At 36.6% G+C, this 22,123-nt stretch overlaps 1 protein-coding gene across 4 annotated transcripts in view; it reads right to left on the bottom strand.

Annotated features, from left to right (window-relative positions):
• Positions 1 to 2,616: 2,616 nt before the first annotated feature.
• Positions 2,617 to 22,123, bottom strand: part of Tmem170b (transmembrane protein 170B) — a 34,904-nt gene continuing 15,397 nt past the window's right edge. The window contains exons 2-4 of one of the 4 annotated variants that reach the window (XM_076859193.1): positions 19,169 to 19,339; positions 10,294 to 10,355; positions 2,617 to 10,192 (exon numbers count right to left, since the gene is read on the bottom strand). In XM_076859193.1, coding sequence (XP_076715308.1) covers positions 10,169 to 10,192; positions 10,294 to 10,355; positions 19,169 to 19,339 — 257 coding nt within the window. In that variant the 3' untranslated portion in view covers positions 2,617 to 10,168. Of the gene's footprint in view, positions 10,356 to 19,168; positions 19,340 to 22,123 lie in introns of all 4 variants that reach the window. The other 3 variants (XR_013091683.1, XM_076859196.1, XM_076859194.1) reach the window with 3 other exon arrangements.

The following is a 22,123-nucleotide window of genomic DNA, read 5'->3' as shown; positions in this document are numbered from 1 at the left end:
TCCGAGCTGACCACTGACACCAATTCCCCAAGAACGTGAAAGGGGCAGGAAAAGTTTCATGAAAATGTTTGGTCCTCTTCTCTGGCGTCCTAAGGTCAGTCCTGATTTAAGACCCAGAATGCGTGGGCTCATTTGTCTCCACGCTATGCAATGGAACTCGGGCCCTGAAAAGATCAGCCCTTCTTCTCTGAGTTTGGACTACAGCTTGTCTACAGAATGGTAAAGTAGAGAAGCTCACTGGCACCAGGATCTGAGCGGGCAGATGATGATATGCAGTTGACGGGTGATTCAGGACCAACCGCAGACTAATTTATGTTGGCTGTTTTGACTTCCTCATCCTGTACATATTTGGCTTAGGGAATGCCAGGAATTTGCTAGCTGAGCAAGTTTATCCATTCTGCTTTCTAACCAGGCTCCTTCCCGCTGAAGTAGGTTTCTAAAAAAAAAAATTCCCTAGTTAGGCTCTGTTGTAATAGTAGCAGGCCACCGTTCAAGGGGACAGCTGAAATCTGAAACAAATTCTCTCTAAAAATGCGCTGTGCTGTGTCAGAACACATTTCGGCTTACTACCAAAACATTTAGGACAATTCTAAAACTACATCATCCCTCTATGTTCATGCAGACAAAACACGAAAGACCAAGAGGACAAGGTGGAACACGTAGAGGGTACTCACTACTGCAACATGAGATATCTGTCCTGTTTCCTGACATGAAAACTGAAGATCACACAAGTTGATTGGCTTGGCCAAGCTTAAAATCAACTCTCAGGCTACTATCTCAAGACTGATTGTTAGGTTATGTACCTGTCACTAGAAGTGATGACTATTCAATGTGGTAACAAGTCATTATGCATTAACAGATTTAATTTAAGAAAAATGCATAAATCAAGCCAGAGTAATGGCTTATCAAAAATCATACTAGTGATTTTCTGACTTGCAAACAACCCTGAATCTTAACTTTCCTCAGTAAAATTCATTAGTAATTTTGCTTATGTTTGGCTTATTCTCTTATATTTTAGAGAAAAAAAATTGTTAGATGCATCCTACGGGAGTGAGTTCAAAAGTGCAGTTATTTTGTGTTCCTAGGGAAGAACTAATGCCCAAGAACAAGGAGAGAAATAAAATAGGACTATTGTGCCATCTAGTGATGGAACTGCTGCCTTGCAAGTAGTTCACCTGATGGAACTGTTTTGCAATCAGTCTCCAGAATTTCCTGTCTGAAGAATATTCATAAACTTGGCCAAAAGAAATATCTGGTGACAAAAAATAGTGGGAAACTAAGAGCAAATAAACAGGAGCGGTGATATGGGATAGACTCTTCTTCCTAAGGTTTCATTAGAAGCTGGAGACAAACCCAATTTCTACTCCTGGAGGATCTGCCCTGGGTGCTTTCTACTTCCCTCTCTGTACCCTAAAGCTTTTAGGTCCTATTCTGTGAATTAATGAAGGTTCCACTTCCTGGCATCAGTATCTACTCAGCAAACCCGACACATTCTTCCTCTACAAGCCTGATGAGGGGCTCAGCTGCCACCCTAAGACTGTGAGAGAGGCATCATCATCCTGTGTGGGGGGTAAAGTCTGAACCGTGATGCCTGCACAACAGCAGCTCACCTATTACCAGAACACTACAAAAGTATCATTTCAGGAGTCAAAGATAAAAATCAAAACAGAAAACTTGTGATCTCAAGATTTTTTTTTTTTTTTTGATCCCAAGAATTTTGTCTAAGAATTTAAGATTCACGGTCAAGGGGGAAACATATTCAGTAATTTTATAACCTTATAATGGAATGACTATGTTCCCTGGAAAAAAAAAGAAAATATATTTCAATTTGGTAATGATGTGAGATAGCCATGTCAGTGTTTGTGAAAACATGTTTACTTCCATTATACTTGCACAATTTAAAAAGTTATGCTAGTTTTTATTCCAGCAGGGCTGATTATGTTTACAGGCACTGGTTGTTAGCTCTGATCTCCTCAGGCAGGATGAGTTCTGGGCCTACTTGAGTGTCTAAATACTTTCCTAAGAAATCTAACAAAAATTCAAATTATGCATAAATTTGACAATTCAACTCTCCATAATGTTATCTGGTCTTTGTATATCTCATTATACACAAGAGCTTCTAGAATTTTCTGTAGAAACCAACTCAGAATAATGGGGAAAAACACAGGTAACAGGGCAGGAAATCCTCAGCTCAGTAGTTGTTAGCTGTGTGGCTCTGAAAAGATTCCTACCTTCTCTGAACCTCAAAATGCGGATGTAAACCTGAATAGCTACCTTTAGTGTTGAAGAATATACATGAAGTATCTACAAGATGTTAGGTAATCAAGAAATGGTTGTGCATTATTATGAAAAGTGATGGCATGCATCTTAAAACAATAATTCTTAGAACGAGATACTTATGTGGCCCAGGAGTTGACGTAGGCAAATCTATAAACGATGCCTACATTGTCATTAGATTTGTTGTGTACCTTTTCAGCACTACCTCCAAAATCCATACATAAAACTGGCCCAGAAAAGTGACAAGAGGGCCTGGAGGACACCAAGCACCCTGGGTGAGTAGAGACGGTACGTCACCAAGAGTCAAACACTACATAAAGCTTTTAAAGACAGGTTTATTTATATATAAGTGCATGAAATCGAATACAGAAACTTTATTAAAATACTGTATATTACAAATTTTTAATCCAATAAATTCTGTGTAATGACAGTTAAGTGCTGGATTCACTTTAACAGATGTTTTGTGTGTCGGCAGAGTTCACCCTGTATATTACAAAGAGGAGAGCCACACGTGGACCTCGGAAAGGGTCTCGTGATCAGACACTGGATGATATTAATTGTGCATCTTTTCTTTAAAGCAATGAACTGGAACCTAGATCTCTGTAGACCAACTTTCTAGAATCAAAAATAACTTGCGTATGTTTATTGCTGCCCTTTGAAGAAAATGAGTGGTGAAAAATAATTTAAAATGAAGATCAACATCTCTAAGGCTGACTTGATGCTTTCTGCAATTAAAATACTTAAAATTCACTGCAAAATTTGTGTTCTCCAGGAAATTATGCTATATACACAATGGGATTTGTACATGAATTGGGAAATAAAAAATTGCTTATATAAAATTAAAAATCAATAGTATACAATATTTACAGCTTGTTAGGTATTATATATAAACATAGTCTTTAAATAATCCTTCAAAATTAAACTATTATGTAAACATGCAGTACACATACTCATACAGTGTAGTTTATACTCTTGACAGAAGGGGGGAATTGTGTTCACATAATGTCAAATATCCTTTTGTTCTGTGTACTACCCCTCCAAGGTGGATCCCTCCCATCTTGAAGCTTCACAGTACATTTAGTATTTCTATAGTAAAAATAAATCCCTGATGGTCAACATATTTCTAAAGGTTACGTAAAGTGTCTGCCCTTGTACTACAATATAAAACTAACATTGTTCACACTAGAATCTCTAGTTTACAACAAAACTAAACTTTAAAATCCCACATTTAATTTGCTTGACTATACCCCCCCACCAAATTTCATACTTGAAAAAAGAAAAAAGCGGAGGAAAATGCCACATCATGAAAACATGATGAAAGCAGCTGTCATCTGGCATGGCCAATGGCTCAATTACCGGTTCACACCAAACCATAAGGAGTCAGTGGCCAACACCCGTGTCAACAACACCCTTCCTAAAATCTAGATTCCCATTCATAGGTGACATGCCTCGAGCCAACTCATCGGTGCCAATCCTGAATCTCTAAATTCACTTTGCAAAAGTATCTTAACTTTCAAGGCACTAAGGTATCATTTAGCTTTTACGAACGGTACTGTGACTTAACTAAATGATTCATCAGTGGTCTGAGAGTTAGCACAATTTGAAAGTGAGTCTTAATACCTGTCAGGTAAATTGTACTTTTACTATTTAAATAAAGACATTTTAGTAGTTGCTCCCCTCATTCCAGAATGACTGGAGTCAGGGGCTAATACTCAGAGTAAAATTAGATGAATTTTACCAAGTTACATTGCTAAAATAAAAAACACTGTGAATTTTCCTATTTGTTCATCTAAACATGTAGAGCTCATGTCAGAAGGTGCGTGTGCTAAGGAGAGGGCCAGGATGTTCTTCAGTTCCTCCATGGTCATTTGATGTCACCAACACCAGGAAAGGGCCAGCAGCGGTCAGACTCCCAGCTCACCTAGTACTAAGGATAAGTCATTTTCACTACCCTTGAACAGGGGCCTCGACTTATTGTCTATAAAGAAAACTTCAAAATGTTCCATCCCAAAGTGACTTAATGATTGAGTGCACCCACTTTAATTTAAAAGGTGGGGGGTAACTTTTCATCATTAGTAGTACTCTCAAGCTAACATTCTATTTAATGGGGCTCTAAAAAATAAATGGTGTTTTTTTAGTGATTACAATACGTATTTAGGAGAAAAGGCATCATAGTGATGGGATTCAGGTGACCATGCATTACGGTGACTCTTCCTGTGTCTTTGTGTCACACTACTTTCCAGTTTTGGTTTAAGACCTAAAGACATTCCCCAAAAGGGGACAGTCAAGTTACTACAAAGGAGGGATATACTGTGAATGTGTACAGTATAGAATCTTAAAAAAAAAAAAAAAAATGTGCAGAGGTTCATGCTGTCCGGACTTGCCCAGTTATTTTTCAGTAACAGTTGCATAACCACAGGTGTGGAAAATTCTCTTCTGAACCAGCACTTCCTCTTCCATCAACAAGTTGTGCGTGTGTCTAAACCATGACATATGGCATCTGTTTGGGAAAAGGAGGAAGATTTTAAAGAAACTGCTAAATTAGTTCTCAAAATCAAGGAAGGGCTATTATGTAAGCTCAACATATGTTCAAGGGATGTAAAGAATGTCAAAACGAACCCGCTCAATCAGGGAGAAAGGATCAGAGTTCACAGCTCAGCTCAGAGACTTGAGCATCACCACTAATTTAATCAAGAATTAACCAGCATATCTCCACATTTACTGAAAATACTTCATGTAGTATTGCCCCAAACAAATTCACAAATGTGTGTTGAGAAAACTCACTCAACAACGTCCTGAACAACACTGTATTGCCCATGACCACCAGACCCTCCAGTTGGAGGGGTGACCTAGCACCACATGCTGCTTCAGTGCAGCCCACATACAAAGGTACATGTGCTGTGTAAACAGGTGGCACACACTCTTGCACAGGGTAGCTCCAGCCTAACAGAAGGAGGGAGCTAGAGTCACTTGTCACAGGTTTGTCCTGTGGCCCCTTAGTATTTCCTATCTTTAAACTTCCTCCTGCTAAAAAGTGGTACCACATATTTAAAAAGCCATAACTCCTAATCAAATGATGTTCCTTCTACCTGGAGAGTTTCAGAAAGATGGGAAATTACAGTAGATAATGAGACATTCAATGACTCATCCATTTTAACGACGGAGAATCTCACTGATTATCATCACAGGACTTTACCCAGCTATCCAACACATGTCACCAAACTTCTCTGCAATCTAAGTCTACTAGAATTTCTTCAGTGACTTTTTGCATGTTCCTCTTAATCTTGAAAACAAAATAAATAAGGATGTTTAAAGAAGTTGTTTGAGACTTTCTGAGAAAACTTGGGGACAGTAAGAATGAAGTAGTTTGAGAGTATTTCCAAAAGTGCTCTTAGTATCTTGTTACTTCCTGAATTATAAAATGAATATACATTTAAAATAATGGTCAAAACCAACAACAACAAAAAAAACCCAACCAGTAAACAAAACAACCACAACAGCCAGGACCCCAATCCACCATGGTCCATGGAAGAAAGGGGGACATATGTGACAGAGGGGCTGACTCTTACCCACTTTTCTGTCCCCAAAACCTGTATAATAATTTGCATACAACAGAGAGTTAATGAATATCCTAAGTGAATCGGAGGAAAAATGCTCCTCACCTCCACTCTTGTCCCACTTCTACCTGTGGCACCAAACCTGTAACTCAATCCTGCTTGCCCTGGCCACTCCCACCACCACTGAAGCCCAGAGGCCTTCTCAGATAAATATCTGCTGATTTTAAAAACAAAGGGGTAGAGAAAATGTGAAGGACTAGGTTTATAACCTAGTCTCTTATAAAGACTTGTTTCTTCTTCTTTTAGTTTTCATGTTAAAAATGTAGGTAAAATGTAGAAATAAATGAAAATAGGTGAATTTCATAAAACATATGCAACTGGGTTTTGCAAAATGTTATTTAAGAAAAATTCAATGTGATTTTGCAATTTGTATTTGGGGTAAAAATGGGAGTTCATAACCCACTTGAGTCAAATGTATGAAAGATGATATATCATGAGCTTTGTAATGTTTTGAACAACCAAAAAAAAAAAAAAAAAAGAAAGAAAAATTCAGGCAACTACCTAAGGATCATTTACTGTCAAACACATATTGCTTTGCCTGAATTTGTAAATAATCTCACATAATCCTCACAAAACCATAAGCAGTATTGATCACACTTCACACTGTATGAACAGAAGCTCAGAGATGTTAAGTGATTTGTTCACATCAAAAAGTCGACAAGCTACAGGGCCTGGACTCAAGCCAAAGTTGCTGGCCGAGAGTCCAGTCCTCTCCTGCACCATGGCGATGACAACTCAGTTACTGAAATTTCTTTTAGTGGATGAAGTGGGAAAATCAGAATCACAGCGCAGGCAACAGGATCAGACTCTAACTAGAATCAGGAAGCCAACAGTCCCAACCGTTTTAGGATTTGCAATTGTTTCTAAGCCAGCTCTTGGTGGACTGGAGGACAGGAATCCCTTCCTGGTCATCTCTGCTGTACAGCAGACAACACTTGGTCCAGCATTTTGCACACCCTAGATCTGCAAAAAGTCTTTACAAAACTGCATGAGCCGGTCGTTGAGCATGGCCCAGGCATGTTAATGCGGCAGCCCCACCCCCTCATCTTCCTCAGGGTGCTCCAAGACCTTTTCCAAAAAACTCTTTGATTTTAAATCATCCCTATTCCTTACATCACCAATAGAAAATACACAGGCCAATTCATTTCTTTCTGTCATTTAAAATACAAACAGAAGTGATGTGGGTTTGGAAATGTAGCAGTGAAAATGTGTGCTACAAATATGAGGAAAGGAGACGGGGAAACAAACTACCACACTGTTTGGTAAGCAGTATGACCTAAAATAAAAATTAAGCTGTGAGCAGGGAACATGGCCATCATTTAGGACTTTCTCGACCCTAGGTGACCAAAGAACTAAGCCAGGGGACAGACAACTTGTACCTCCCTTCTTCTAAAGTTTTAAAATTGGTAGCTTGCACGAGGCTCCTGGCTAACACATCTATGGCCATGTCTAACCAGTATATTAAGAAATAACTTTGGGTTTATAGAGTTCCTTCTTTGGGGAATTGATTTACTATCAGCAATATTTTACTGAACATTTTTAAAATAAAGGAGTGTCAATAGCAGGGGATTTACCCCTTCCTTCTTGCACTTTGTCACAAAGAAAATTTACTGCTAAATCACATACAAATCTTAAGAAATTGTAACCCAACTATGTCAATAAGGACTTTTGTCATGTCCCAAACAAGGGTCTCCGGCACTATCAAACCAAGAAAACTTTTCCAAAATTCAAAAATCTCAAACATCCTCTATGTAAAAGATCATTCAACTAAACAAATATATCAAATTCTCCACTAGAACATGAAAGTGTTCATTAACAAAAGCTTTCCAGTTAGACTGTATTCATATATAGCTCTCTATATATGTATATAATGATATATATATGTGTACACATACATATCATTAGACATCTCGTCTCTATAGGAAAACTACTCACTTTTAAAAAACCTTGGCATATAAATAGCTATTAAAACAATTTCATAAATTCATACTATTCAACTGCATTTCAAAACATGAAAAGAGTGCCAGTTCTACAAAATCCCTATGGGAATAACTGAGAACAGCAACAGAAACAAAAATACCCCCCAAATTAGAAGTACACACACATATACACCCAAACCTTAATGTAAGTCAACTTGATAATGAGATAGCTGCAGGACAGCTACAGACTAACTATTAACCACTGAGTTATACTTTCATTCTAGAGTACAAACAAGAGTTCAGATCTCTTTGGTCCACGTATTCATATGTTCAATGTCCATGTTATTTTCTGACTAATTTTGGATTATGAACCATGTGCTCCATATTACCATGATAATTTTCTTAAGTCATAAAATTGCCATATGTTTAAAAAATTCATTCTGTACTTCTAAAACAATTTTCACATTATTGGTAATTCCTCTAGAACACAAATGCTTTAAATTATTGATAGGATAGCCAAAGTAAAGAAAGAATACAATTCAAGTCCAACAGAAAAGGAGAAATCAAATTGACCTGGAAAAGTTATGTCTAAATTTAATTTGAGGAAACATTAGAAATATAAAGAACACATAAATTAATAGTAGACTTGTACAAATTAAAAAGAATCAATTTTAAAATTTACTTCAAAGATCTTTAAGATTGAGTATTTGCTAATTGGTTGTTGCTGTCTGAACAAATTTCTAAGCTAGTGACAGTAAACCCTTAAAACTGGCTTCCATATAGGTAAAAGTATCCTCCTTCCCAACTCTCACATTAAATTAATATATTCTTTTTGATGGAGGAAAAGTAGCATAGGTAACAAGAGTCTTAAATTTGAATGGGATCTAAATTGAATCTACATTTTTAAAAGTCGACTTAAATAAAGAAGTGAGGGGACTCTTTTGTCTGGACTGTTCTCTGTATTCTCTATAATGGCTGCTCCTTTGAGTTAGCATGTTTATAATTGCAACTGGCCAAAAAAGTCTCATTAGGAGATTCAACCAGACTAGGGTCTGTGTTTTCTTACTTCTTGTCTTCTTACAAACAATTATGTATTGACAGAATCTCTTAAAATGCTTTACAAAGGATAGTGCCACTTTTAATACATGTGATCATATTCCAGTAAACTTAAATTGTAACTTATAAACTGAACATCTGAAATGAATCACTCAAATATATATATATATATATGTATACATATATACACACATATACATATATGTACTTCACTGATTTGTTAAGACTGCCAAGTTTTAAAATTATTTATTGTATTCCCCAATTTTTACTTAGCAGAATCATGACATTGCCACATATCCAAAGTAAGAAGAGTTTATTATTCTTCCTAAATAACTTACTTGGTACTTATATACAAACGAGCCTTTTTATTTCCAGAGCCTAATTTAGGCCACTCTTTCAGTATAGTTAATACTCCAGAATGAAAGATTGTTTTGTCAAAAATCAAGACAGATGCAACAAGTAATATAATCCCACTGCTGCTAATGACAAAGATGTTTTCTCCGTGAGATACAAGGCAAACTTTCTTTAGAAGGGTCAAAGAATGCAACATGCATTTCAGACTTTTTTCTTACAAAATTCATAAGAAAAATTTCAAATTATATTTTTATGACACATAAGTGACAATATGTGTGACCCATAAAGTTTTTTAATTCATATAAATAAAATATTTATGCATGAGGAAAACTATTAAAAGGGTGTCCAGTTAGTGAAAAGTATGCACCCTACAGGTCTACTTTGAATCCTTAAAACAATTTAGCTCATCTTCCATTAAGAAGACTATTATTTTCCACATAAATTAAATAATAATGCCTAAAAAGCCCTAAATCCCAGAAACGCTCCACATTAAAACCAAATAATTTCTCCCATATTAAATGAGTTATTTAGCACTCATAGGGGATTCAGCATTACAAAACAAAATCTTACCACATAACCCTGAATTCATGTCAAATATGTTCACAGCACTCATCTACATCTACACTTGCAAACTGTCACATGATCAATGTCAAAAAGAAAAGTTTGGCACATATATCAATTCCTCAAAACGTCCCTGTAACTTAACACAACACTGTTAAGAACAATGATTTCAACACCAATGTTAACCTGATTGGCAGCTAAACAAGGTGCTTTTTCTTGAGGCTTCACATGGGTCTTGTGCACCTTGCCTGGGACGGAGGCACGTAAGGTGCAGTGCGGTAGTGCAATCACTTGGACGCCAGAGGGCAGTCTTTCCACACAGCGCAAGGTCTGTCTTCTTCGGTTTCGACTGGCTCGGTCCACAGCTCCTTCACAATGCCATTTTCAGGGAATCTGTACATCTGTTTCCTTATGTGAAATAAGACATTCCCTCAGAAACCTCAGAGTGTGGCGAGGATCCTTGAAAAGGAGATGATTAATGTCAATACGGTCTGCCCAACGCCCCATACCAGCGCTTCCAGCGGGGCCATGTTCTTCCCTGCCACTCGGTAGATGCCGGCCACCGCGGCACCTGGAGGAGAGAGGGGAGAAGGACAAAGCGCGCTGCTTAACTCACCGCGACAGGACCCCTGCGCATTTCATCAAAACAGAAAGCCCCTCAGTCTCCTCATTAGGTAAACTGTTTGGGTTTCTGGGTGATCGGTAAAAAACTAGCTTTAGCATACTTCATTTAACCACTTAACCACTTAACTGAAAAGATGCCTTTTCTATCCAACCCAAAGACATGCAGGTGTAGTATAAGCTGCCTACATAATACCAAAGACGTCTGTAAAAACTGATGATCCATTATCGTCATCTTTCTCCTGGACATTCAACTGCTTGGACCTGATCAGCCTTTTTACAAATATGACAAATAATATGTTGATAATTATAAATGATAATGCAGAGAAACTACATATTTAATTTCCAAATTTTAAAAGAAAATTTTAAAATTGCCCCTTTTTTACTTGAGTAAAATTAATTCATTCTTCGGTATCATATAAAATATAACAATGTGTAACTAATTCATTTCACCATATAAAATAATTTACTGAATTTTTAAAAGAAACACACAACTGTAAAATTATTTGGAGACTAGTAAAAGTAAAAGATAAGCTTGATATCTCTTCTAGAAAATATTTTACATTATGCACCCTTCCCAGAATGAGAGAATCTCAGAGTTATGAAGAGACTCAGGGCCTAATTTAATACTTCATGTTAACATACTATATATAATGATGAAGACCTAAGTATCTAATTTTTAAAAAATTTAGTTTTAGATGAACATAATTCCTTTATTTTATTTAGGTATTTTTATTTGGGGCCGAGGATGGAACCCAGTTAGTCTCACATGTGCCAGGCAAGTGCTCTACCACTGAGCTACACTCCCAGTGGCTAATTTTAAAAGCACATTTTGAAATCATAAAGGAGGAAACATTTAAATTATTATATATAATAGACTGAGATATATTAAAACTACTTCTCTAGGAAAAACCTGTCTATATATCCTAGGATGGTTAAACAAAGGAACATAAAAAAAAGGACAGAAATGCATTTTTTAAAGACACTGAATTGACAATTACTTAAGATAGAAACCTACTCAGAAAAATTAGATAAAGATGAAATTATTACTTGTCAATTTAAAAACAATTAGCTAAGTATTGAGTCTTTGAACTTAACCTAAAATCTCCCAAATATACTGGGGATTGAAATGGAGCAAATTATATGCATTCATTAGTATGTATTTATGAATATTTCAAAATGCACTGCCCTCTTGGTGCATAACTATAATGCATGCACTCAAGATTTTTTTAAAAATCCCCCAAATAATAGTTATTATATCCCTCAGAGTAGTTCTTTATAAGAGATATAAATGGGAAAAGCAAATCACCAATCTATGCCAAGGGCTTCATATGCATGTTTTAAAAGTAAATTAAGAAAGCATATTTACCACATATTATGTATCTTGCCAGCAAATTTATAAATATTATCTTATTTAAATATCATACCACCCCCTCAGTATTATAACCTAATTTAAAGATGCAAAAAACCAGAGGTTCAGAGAGGTTTAATTAGTAACTCAATGAAATACATAAGCACAACAGCTAGGATCTCAATGCAGGACAGTCTGGTTAAAATTCTCTAAATCATTCTACCATTTATTTTATGTTAAGGTACAAGAGAACAAAGAATTCAGAAAAATCATGAAGCAACTGATTGTAATTTCAATATTAAATAAAACACCAATATTTACTTAATCAAGTGATAAAATCACTTGTACTACTGGTCATATGCCCAAGTTTTAGAATTAGATGAAATTCTCAAAAAATTTAAAAGATCTTCTGCCTTCTTTTTTATCAGAAATTATGTCAAAATAAACCTGAGAAATAGTACTCTGGTGTTTGTTTTTTTTTCTTTTATGGCAAACAAAGGATAAATTCAAACCTTTCTGGTTTTACCTAAGGTCTAGAGCCTGGGGTTTGAAGCTGGGCTCAAGGGTTAAAATCCAAGTTCCTCTTCTTAGCTGCCTGCTACATTGGAGAATCATCACCCGCTCAGCTGTAAGATGTCAGGGTGTGAGCAGGTGGGGGTTGACCTTTAGGAGATAATACTACTATAACAGCGGCTGGTCCTAACAAGTATTCCAAAAATCTGAGCTAGTAGTCAAAATCCCAATCAGAGGATCAATCTTTACAAGTGGTGTTGAACAACTGGGTAGTCATTTGGAAGAAATAAATTTGGGTCCCTACTTCACATCATTCCCCCAAATTTCAGATGTATTAAAGAACTAAATGCTCAAAATAAAACCACAAATATAAACCAAAATATAGGTAAATATATATTTAGGACCTTCCAAAAAGAGATCCTCTTAAGACTACAAATAAAGAGCAAAAAAATCATAAAGGTTTGACGTTAAGGAAGACTAGAAAAATATCTGCTAAGTGTAAAACAAATGGATGATTAGAATTCAGAACAAACACACGTGTATATCCATGTACATGCATTTAAGTATCAGTGCAGTGCTTTCTGTAAACAAAAGCAAAATTGCTGCTCATCAGCTCGAGGATGCATAAACCATACCAAGTCCACACCAAGGACCTCACAATTTCAAAAGAAAAATATGAGGGGGGCTGAAGGGAACGGAGGAGGGATAGGAAAAGGAAGACAGTTTTAAATCTAATTTTAGTATTTAACTTGCCTAAACTTCCCTATAATTCCAAGAAATTTTCATGCTAATGGCCAAAATATCAATCATATTTTTCAAACAAAAATATTTATACAGTAAAAATGTTTACTGAACTCTTGATTTTAAGTAGCAGGAAATGCATTTACTTGTAACAGAGAATAATGAATGTGACTGAACTTTCATGTGCACATAATAAATGCAGCACAATGAATCCCAACATCGAGTATCTCCATCCACAAGACACTAATTAAAAAAAAAAACATAAATGAATTTCAGAAAGATCAGTAGAGTAGAGTGAGGGGAGCAGAGAGAGGGGCAACAGGGAAGTGCTGGGGAGCACTTTGTATTCCATGTTCTCATAATTATTTCAAAATGAACCCTAATATTATATATAACTAAAAATAATCAATAAAAATAAAATTTAAATTTAAAAAAATAAAAACACATAAGCTGACATAGAATCACATATGTATGTATGTATGTATGTATGTATATGTTGGTTGAATATAATGCAGAAACTGAACCTGGGGGAAATACATCAAACTCAAAATAGGGATTAATTTTGAGAAGAGCACATGTTTGATAGAGTTAGTCAAAGAACTTTATCCATTATTTTTTAACATGGCAAATACAGTGACATATTATTTATATAACTAAAACATTTTAAAATTAATTTTAGTATCTAAATTGCCTAAACTTCCCTATAATTCCAAGAAATTTTCATGATAAAGGTCAAAGTATCATTCAATCATATTTTTCAAACAAAAATATTTATACAGTAAAAAAGTTTACTGAACTCCTGATTTTAAGTAGCAGGAAAGACATTTACTTGTAACAGAGAATAAATACATTCCCTTGGATGTAGCTGTGGTTTATTCCTTTCCTGAGGTTGGAAAGACTTGAGTATCAATGTGCCAGAGCTCCTCCATTTTTCTACTGGTGACCTCTGTTCCCAACACTTAATTCACAAACACTAACCTCATCAACACTCCCATACTTACCCCTGAGCCACAAATGCAGTCAACGATTTCTTAGCAATCTATTCTTCACAGTGCCCTGGTGGGGTGGGCATATTTAACCCCACCAGGCAATGTCAAATAGCTTTCCTGAATTAGCTATACCAGCTTAATCCCAGGTACTCCATATCAAGAATAGAAGGAATTCATGTGTTGATACCTTAATCTTTTTCTCTTTTGTCAATCTGGTAGGTAAATAATGTTATCTTTATGATTATTTTACATTCCCCTGACAATTAATGTGATTAAGCTTTTCTTCATAAACTATTGGCCATGAGGATTTCTACTCCTATGAAACACCTGTCAAATATTTCATCCATTTTTCTACTGGGTTATTTTTTTCTGATTTAACTCATAGGTTTTTTTTTTTATTGTTGTTAACAATACAGCTTGGATATTAATCTTTTTTTACATTTATATATGTTAACAAATAGCTTTCCCCAACATACACTGTAGTTTTCCCTCTCTCTAAGGTGTCTTTGCTGGTCAATAGTCAGTTGAAAGAATACACATGGACTTCACTTTCTTGGTGAAACATGAGGCTAAATTCATATACAAAAATGAAAAGACAGAAGTTAGACAGGGTTCTCAGAATAAATGATAGATGTCTGGAACTTCCACTGTGAACAATAGCAGAAAATTTAGAAATACATCCCCAAAGCATTAAGGGGCAAGACCAGACTGGCGTAGTGGATATGAAGTAGAGAAAACAACACAGCAAATTTGCTCTGCAGATGAGTAAAGGGTGTAAACCTAGGGAGGGAGGACAGTCAACAGTGGTGAAGAGTGTCAACAAAGAGCAGCACAAACTGCCACAGGGGTATTCCATTGAAAAGCAATGGGATGTGCCCAGCATATTTCCTCACAGCAATAAAAGGGGGGGGGCACAATTCATTTTAATAGTGTGCTGAATTTATCAGTTCATAAAGTTAGATCAGGGGTGGGTATCCTGTAATCCACAGGCCAAATCTGTTTTTGTGCAGCATGAAAGCTGGGAATGGTTTTCACATATCTAGATGGATTAAAAAAAATCTACAGAATATCTTGTGATATAGGAAAATTATATACAATTCAAATGTTGCTGTCTATACATAATGTTTTATTGGAATAGTTAACCCATTCTGACACTGAACCCTCTCTACAATCCAAGACAACATTCACAAGGCAAATGAGCCTAAACATGTCTCTTCTCATGTAGTTTTCATCCTGAGTAGCAACTGGCTCATGCTGGCCTCAGCAAATAATCTGTGCAAAACTTTCATTTTTCCTTTTTTCTGTAAAATTTGGATAAAGTATGAATTGACTATTCCTTGAATATTTGGTAGAACTCACCTGCAAATCCTAGTTAAATCTGGAGGGTCTTTACCACTTAAATTGTTAAAAAAAATAATCACTGTTCTAATCATATTTCCCATTTCTCCTTACAACAATCTTGACATTTCATATTTAGAAATATGTAGCTGTTCATAAAACTATTTTTATGATTCCTTATTTTATCTTTATTACTAAAAAGTTATTTCATCTATTATTTCTATATTTTACACTTTCTTAGTATGCCGGGAGTCTATTCATCTATCTCTGTGATGTACCAGTTTTTTGTTAACCTTTCATAAGCACAACTTACAAAACTTCACAAGACTAAACAATGTAGTTTTAAAAGATATCATGCACAATAGCCATAAAATCAAAAGTAATCATGAATTATCTTACTCCAAAATATGGAACCTTCCTATTAGAATAAAACATTTAAACTCGAATAAAATGCATGGAAGATATCAACAAATGGAGAGATACTGCATGTTCTTGGGTGACATAATTTGATATGACAATTCCTCCAAAATTAACCTTCACATCCAATGAAGTCCTAATAAAATCACAGACATATGTTTTTAGATATTCAGTAGACATATTAAAAATTTATATGAAAGAATAACAGTCCTGAGTAGTTAACTTTGAAAAAGAAAAGTAACAAGAAAGGCCCTATCCTTGACAGATACTAATACATGACAAAATTAGAGGCATAGAAAATGTAGCCCTATTGCAACGACAGAGATTGTAGACAGACCCTGCACATAGAGAACACAATGCACAGTGAAGGTGGCAATTCAAATCAATGAAGAAATGACAGACTTCCAGAGGATGGTAAGAACTGACTTACTATGTGAGAGGGAAAAAGGCCCACCTAGAATCTAAATAACACCAAAGACAAAGGTCACTCGAAATGGAGGGGAGGGGGATATGATTATGACCGCAATGCCAGATGCCACATCCATCCTTTTCCATATGCCTATGCTTCCTTTTGCTTTAAATGGCAGGGTAAATAGTGCTACAGGCATCACTGGCTGACAAAGTCTAAAATATTTACTGCCTGGCCCTTTAAGAAAGTGTCTGCTGACTCCTGCTCTAGATGAATTAGAAACCTTAATATAAAAGGTGAAACTACCAAATTAACAGAAGTACATACATCAGGATATCTTCTGATCTTGGTATGGGCAAGAACTTCTGAAATAAGACCCTAAATTATAAAAGAGAATAACCTCTTTAAGCTGATTACAGGCCCTTCTACTCAATAAATGACACTGTGGGTAAAGGTAACTGATAAAAGAATGAGAAAGTTATCTGTAAAGTCCAAAATCAACAGGAAACCAATATCCCTGATCCAACTTAATAGGGAAATAAGAGCATCCAAAGAAAATCACAGAATTTTAAAAAGCACTGTGCATAAAAGGAAATCTAAATATATAAATAAGCATAAGAGATGCTGAACCGCATCAGTAATCTGAGAAATGCAAATTCAACCATCACTGAGATGTCTCTTTACACCTTTAGCATAGCTAAAATAAACAGCTAAAATTAGGCTCTATTTTGAAAGAAAGCCATTTTTTGTCAATTCCACATTAACTATCAATACTAACTAAAATGAAAAAAGCTACTCTTTTGGAAATAAAATCTAAGAAGTAACAAGTGTTAACAGATATGGATTAAAACTCAGTATCTTATTGAATACAGATCTTCAGCACTTGCTTGCTGAACTGAATACACAGACTTGAGTAAGCTGGCACTCATGACCTGCATTTAGGGAAAAAATACAACTAAATATTCATATTGACGACTTTTCTCAATTCAAGTACTTGCAAGTCCAAACATTAGGCAGAAGAAATCTGAACGTTTTATTGATAATGTGGGTGCAAATTTTTACTTCAAGTTCTATCAGACTTTCATACTTTTAATGATTTTAAAATATAACATTGCAGTTTCTAAAATCACTGGCTCATTTTATTCTTGACTAAATTAAAAGTGGGTTATATGTGCATACACATCATTAGAGACAAATGGGAGTGGAATTATATTCTTCACACTCTCTGAAGTTTGACAGCAGCACACATATGTGCATACTGCTTACAACTCCTGAGAAGCTGTTCCTCCTCCTCCTCCTCCACTCATGGTTCCAGTTACAACACAAGCCCTCATCAAAGGCATGGGTGACCCCCATCATGTGTTTCTAAATACCTCCACAGGGACTAATAACAGATTTGGATTTTTTGTCCTTTGTCACAGTTCTTACATCAACTCCTTCCTTTCCAACCCAAGCTGTTACTCTATCTCAGATCTTGAGCACAGGCTCACTAGTAATTCCTCTTGATTCTCCCTCCTTTAATTTTCCACCTTCTTCTTCCCTGCTTCCTCCTTCTTTTTCCCCCTCATTCTATCCACCCATATAACCAGTACTCTTTGGACATCTACCATGCTTTTAAAGTTGGGGGTATAGCAGTGATGAAGATGGACAAAGCATCTGTCCTTCCAGAGTTTCTTCTTGGCTCTTTACATATACTCTATATTTATCTATCAAACAAATTTGAATTTTGAATTACTATGTCCTTTATCAGCCCCATTCAAAAATATCTACTTGTCTCCAATGGACAGCAGGATAAAGCTTCAAACTTTCCAGCTGGCCTTCTAAGGCCCTCTAGGTCCTGGCTCTATTCTCACTTTCCAGCTGAATCTCCTACTACCCCATTATGCATGCCCTGTGCTTTGGCTCAAAGTTCCTGTTTGAAATCCTATGTATGGCAAAATAGGTGAGGCATCATGTGACAAAATTATAGCTAATGAGAAACAACAAAAGCAAAAACAAAAACTTAACACAGAAAAATCAAATTTATTAAAATTCTTCATTTAGTATGAAGAAAGGATAAGAAAGGAGACTTCCTGCTAATTCCCAGGAGTATTTTGTGATTGCTTATCAGTGCCAGAGGATACTCACACACATGGGAGCAGAGCTTTCCTCTCAAGGCCAGGAGGGCAACCACTTCAAAAGAAGTAAAGGAGGGAGCCCTTAACTATAAAGATAAGGCCTTTCTCTTACTTCTGGGGCAAAAATCAACTGAAAGGAAGAAGCCTCTCATAAATACAGATCTAGCAGTAGCTATGAGCTGCCCCAGACATCTGGAAGCAGGCCAGAAAGGAACGTGCTATAAGTCTCCGTTATCTATTAGCAGGGACAGAATCAACGGCAACACAGAGAAGCAGCCAGTCGCCAACAGAGACATACCAAGGAAACAACATGGCACTTCAGAGTCTGGATACATACAGGTTCTGTCAACTAGCAGCTACAGAAACCAGAACTAATTCTGAAGCCAAAGTTAGAGCTGGGTGTCAAGAGAAGCCCAGGAGGACAAAAGTGGAATGCACAAGTTGGCCTCGCAGAACACTTGAGTGGTCGCTAGAGGGCACTCTGAAGTGGTTAATTTCTAGCTGGCTAGAGATCTGTCACAAAACTTTAGGTACTTCTAAAAAGAAAGGTAATTATATTTTGCAGCCACAGGCAGATACCACCAAAGACCCAGTGGTCATACTTTCACTATTTTTTATGACAATTATCATTTTCATATTTTTGTGCCTACCTTTCTTTTTTTCTAAATAATGAGAAGCTACAATAACTATAAGATAAATATTACCATTGAACTGCTTTGCCCAGTGCCAATTTTTCTGAGTATTTCTAATTCCCACAAAACCGTGTATAATGACTCTTTAAATAGTAAAGTACAACTATCTAGTAACACTTACAATGAGAATACTTACCCAAATGATAAGTTTATTATCAAAAAAAATATGCCCTAAAACAAAACAAAACCTACTTACTGGTAATCATTGCTCCAGTTACAGAAGCCAAAAACCCAATGCTGACAGCAATGATGGAGATGACTCTTCCCTGCCTGTGCCTCTGCAGCATCACAAACATCAACACTCCTGCAGCACCATGGACAAACAGAGAGGAGAAGAGAGCCCACAGGAAGATCCAGTACCACATCTCTGAAAGGAAAAGCAAAGGATTAACCATTCTGTTAACACATCTTAGAAAATTCACTTAATAGTGAGCACCCATGGTTTGGGGAAAGGTTGAATGAGATGATGGATGTGAAAAATTCCTAGCACAGCACCTGACATATAGTGGTACTAACTAAATCCTGATGATTACACACACGCTTTTCATTCTCTTTCCCCTGGTACCCTGTTGCGTTCCAATCAATCCACAGTTTCCCATAAATATTGATGCTCTGTTCTTGTAGATTCATCTCCCTGGTTATACTTGTGAGGTACAATTTTGGCCAGCAATGGATCCAAGCTGGGCCAATGAGCCTCTTCCCTTGGAAATTCAAGATTGGGACAAACTGAGAGTCTCCTTGGTCCTTGAATAGCTGAAGCCAAATCAATTTCCTCATCATGCATTGAAGCCACAATAAAGGAAGAAAGAAAAACAGATCCTCCAAAGACAAGAGACAACCAAGTCCCTTATTCCAGTAATTTTTAAGTCCTGTCACATTACTATTTTAAAACATAACACCCCAGTTTCTTTGTTTAAAAAATCCTTTGTTTTATTTAAACTGATTAAGGTAAATTTTCTAATACTAATAACTGAAAAGAGCTGATTTCAAAATGTTTCGCTGTCACCAGGAAGATCATCCTTGGTATATACACATTGTATAATGCAAAGGATCTCATCTACTCTTTGTGCTAAACATTCACTAGTAAGCGTAAAAGTCAATAATAAAGAGCACAAAAATAAATTAGTTGAATCCATTTTACCCAAACCAATTATCATTCAAGCACCAATATACAATGTTGGTGGGAATTTAAAATGGATGCAACTGCTATAAAAAACAGTATGGCAGTTCCTCAAAAAAGTAAAAATAGAATTACCATATGATCCAGCAATCCCTTTTCTGGGTATATAGCCAAAAGGACTAAAAGTAGAATCTCCAGGAGATACTGGCATAACCATGCTCAAAGTGGCATTATTCACAATAGCCAAGTACTGGAAGCAATCCAAGAGTCCATCAATGGATAAATGGATAAACAAAATGTGGCATATACATATAATGAAAAATTATTCAGTTTTTAAAGGTCACATGGTTCAACATGGAAGAACCTTGAGGACATAATACTCAGAGAAATGCTCCAGTCACAAAAGGCCTAATACTGCACCATTCCACTTGCATAACTATCTAGAGTAGTCAAATTCACACAAACAGAAAATGAAGTGGTTGATACCAGGAGCTGAGAGCAGGAGGAAGGGTTACTGGATCTAAGAGGTGCGGAGTTTCAGTTTTGAAAGATTAAAAAAAAAAGTCTGGAGATTGGTTGCAAAACAATGTAAATATACAAAATATTCACCTAACAACTATACATTAAAAAATGGTAGCTTTTATTTGGTGAAATAAAAAATATACTTGGTCTCTGACATGTTTGCTGGCACAGAGCTCCTCAAACCCTTGGAATTTCCTGACAAAGGTGCCTTTTGCTATTTATAAGTAGTTCTTTCATATTCTATTTGAGTTTATGCCAGTGAGGTGACTGAGGCACCCACACAGCCTCCTGAGGTACTGGTCACCAGGAGGACCATGAAATTATAAAAACTGGACCTTTTAGCAGTATCCACCTCCAGGAAGGAGGGAGGAGGTCTGGAGGCTAAGCTCTACAAAATTCCTAAATTTGTTAAGTTTTGGGGTTGCTGAACACATGAAGGCGCTGTGAGGGTGGCATGCCCAGAAAGCACAGCAGCCCCGTGACTCACACTTCTCTACTCCCTGCCCATGCACCTCTTTCATCTGGCTGTTCCCCAAGTTGTGTCCTTCATAATAAGTGAGTTTTAAAAAGTGTTCCCTTAAGTTCTGTGAGCCACTATAGCAAGTGATCAAGCTCCATGAGAAGGGCATGGGAATCCTATGTAAAGCAGGGTAAAAGGACTGGAAGTTTAGACTTGGAACTGGCACTCTTGTGGGACTAAGACCCACATCAACCTGTGAGGGTGAGCCTTACTTCACAAAGAAAGCCTCAGGATTACACTGAATTATAGGACACCCAGGGAGTGTACTGACACCCTGTAGTTATCACGGAAAAAACTGAACTCTGCTGAGAATATTTAGTTTCACTAGTTTTCCTGTTACTACTATTTTTGGGAATTACCTGATAGATCAATGTAACTCTGTTGTGAACAGGGCCTCTAGATATCTTGGCCACTCTGGGTAAGCAAATCCAAGGACCTACTTGTAAGTGGCAATCACATGAAACCTGTGACTAGTTAAAGTGAAGACAGCTGCAGGACCCTGAGGGTAGAGCAAGAGGGGTACCCATGAACCTCAGTGGGAGAAGAAACAACAGGACAGGAGGGGATACCACAGCCTCTCTGAATCTGTGGCTTCATTGAACAATTTGTCTCTAGAATTTAATTAATTGAAGAATTTGCCCCTGTATATCTGTACTAAAACATTCTAAAGCCAAACGTTAAAACACTATATCAGTTAACAGGAAAACATTCTGACATATGCAGTAAAAGGTAATTGAAAGCATTATCTCCAGTGGATTGCACCATGTAAATTCAGCCAAATATGAACCCCAAATAACTTGAGGACCTCCTCTCATGGTCTTGCACTTAACTTTACATTTATTCCAATAGGACTCATGGCTTGGGTATATATGGCAAGAGGTGACACAAAATTGAACCTGGGATCATTATCTCCAAATAACCCTAGAAATAGCTCTGCTCCCAATCTGCAACTGTCATCAGCCCCAATTTCAAAGTCACTTACCAATTAT

The sequence above is a fragment of the Callospermophilus lateralis genome, chromosome 6 (genome assembly GCF_048772815.1).
Source record: "Callospermophilus lateralis isolate mCalLat2 chromosome 6, mCalLat2.hap1, whole genome shotgun sequence".
In the NCBI taxonomy this organism is placed as follows: Eukaryota; Metazoa; Chordata; class Mammalia; order Rodentia; family Sciuridae; genus Callospermophilus; species Callospermophilus lateralis.
This window is presented reverse-complemented; position numbering and strand designations above follow the sequence as displayed.